The sequence below is a fragment of the Schistocerca americana genome, chromosome 3 (genome assembly GCF_021461395.2).
Source record: "Schistocerca americana isolate TAMUIC-IGC-003095 chromosome 3, iqSchAmer2.1, whole genome shotgun sequence".
NCBI lineage: Eukaryota > Metazoa > Arthropoda > Insecta > Orthoptera > Acrididae > Schistocerca > Schistocerca americana.
This window is the reverse complement of record NC_060121.1, coordinates 219520564-219522045: the sequence shown is the minus strand read 5'-3', so window position 1 is coordinate 219522045 and position 1482 is coordinate 219520564. Positions and strand designations below refer to the sequence as shown.

Below are 1482 nucleotides of genomic sequence, written 5' to 3'. Positions count from 1 at the left end.
TCTTTAGTAGGGAATTTTGAAAGTCAGATTGCGTTGCGCTAAAAACATTGTGTGTCAGTTTAAGCACAGTCGTTTGTATAAATGTAAAAAGGGGAAGTTTCATATGTCGACCCTGCCAAAATAATATGTCGTAAATGTTCAGGCATTTTGATTAAGCAAATGCGGATGAGCTCTGAGGGGCTGTATGGGTTTGAAAGATACTGATTCTTATGCAACATGTCTTCAAAATATTTCATAAGACTGGAAAATTCAGATTGTTCGAAACGTTTCATCATTATGATGCTATGTTGTGTAGTTTGAGACCAATATGCAGAGAGGAAGGCATGATAAAAATCTCCTTCACTGTGATAATCGTGAATGACCGATCGCATTCTTACAGCTGGTTCATTCTCTAAGTAGCCACACATAAATTCTAATCTGTGCTCTAATGACCAGTTGGGAGGAAAACAATGAGAGAATTGATGGAGCCATGCTTGTGGATGAATGTCGTTGCCAGAATTCTTAAATGTTTTGAATTTACGTGTAGTAATGAACAGCTTATAGTCAAAGTCATCATGTCGGCGAGTCGCATATCGGTCATTGTTACGTCGTTTCGGCGGTTCCATCTCAAAATTCGGTGCACCTTGCCAATTTCTTTCATAACTTCCGAAATGCCCTGTGTTATTATTTTGTGGCTGTTCCGTATTTCTAACACTGACGCTTCCCGCCTGTGGAAGGACGCCATTCTGTAAAGATGGGTGATAATCAATACGGAGGCTATGGGGGTGGTGGCTCATACGGTGGCTACACACAGGCTGCCCCTCCACCTGCCGCAGGTGGAGGTAATGCTCCAGGCTACCAACCTCCTGGGCAAGGTTACGACCAGGGTGCATACGGCAATCAAGGATCTTGGGGTGGTGGGGGTGGTGGTGGGGGAGGGGGAGGTGGTCAGCAGCAAGGTTATGGAAATTACGGATCAGGTGGCAGCTATCCGTCTTATGACCAATCAGGGGGATATGGTTCAGGACCGGCTTCCCAACCAGGCGGTGGAGGCAGTGGTGGAGGTGGTTACCAGCAAGGTGGCTATGGTTCACAGCCGCCCCCTTATTGACGTAAAAACTCAAATTTGTGAGCATTTTCAACCTATTTTTTCGCGGCATGAAAAGGCATTACAGAATCACGAAGCAGCCATAAAAGAACTGCAAATTATTGTTCATGAAAATCATGAGACCTTGCAAGCTAAATTTGACTCAGTTGCATCTACCGATTCGGTTACGCAACTTGCAAAAACTCAGGAAAACTTAAAGAACACAGTAGATTCGATTTCAACACAAATGGACACTCTGAAACTTGGTTCAGAAAAACACGCTGAGGAAATGTGTTCACTATCGGAGAAAGTAGCCGAACTTTCGGATAAGGTCACTAACTTATCTACAAAGGTAGATGATGATCTGAATGACACAAGACCTGTAGCCTTCACTGACACAGAAGAGTATGAACAAA

General features: G+C 43.8%; 1 protein-coding gene across 1 annotated transcript; it reads left to right on the top strand.

The window, feature by feature from the left end:
• Positions 1–733: 733 nt before the first annotated feature.
• LOC124605982 (glycine-rich cell wall structural protein-like) lies at positions 734–1090 on the top strand. Its single transcript, XM_047137947.1, has one exon. The coding sequence runs from the start codon at positions 734–736 to the stop codon at positions 1088–1090; it is 357 nt and encodes a 118-aa protein (XP_046993903.1).
• The last annotated feature ends 392 nt before the right edge of the window (positions 1091–1482 follow it).

Coding starts and splice junctions, on each gene's coding strand:
- LOC124605982 (XM_047137947.1), top strand. CDS start 734: ATGGGTGATAATCAATACGGAGGCTATGGGGGTGGTGGCTCATACGGT.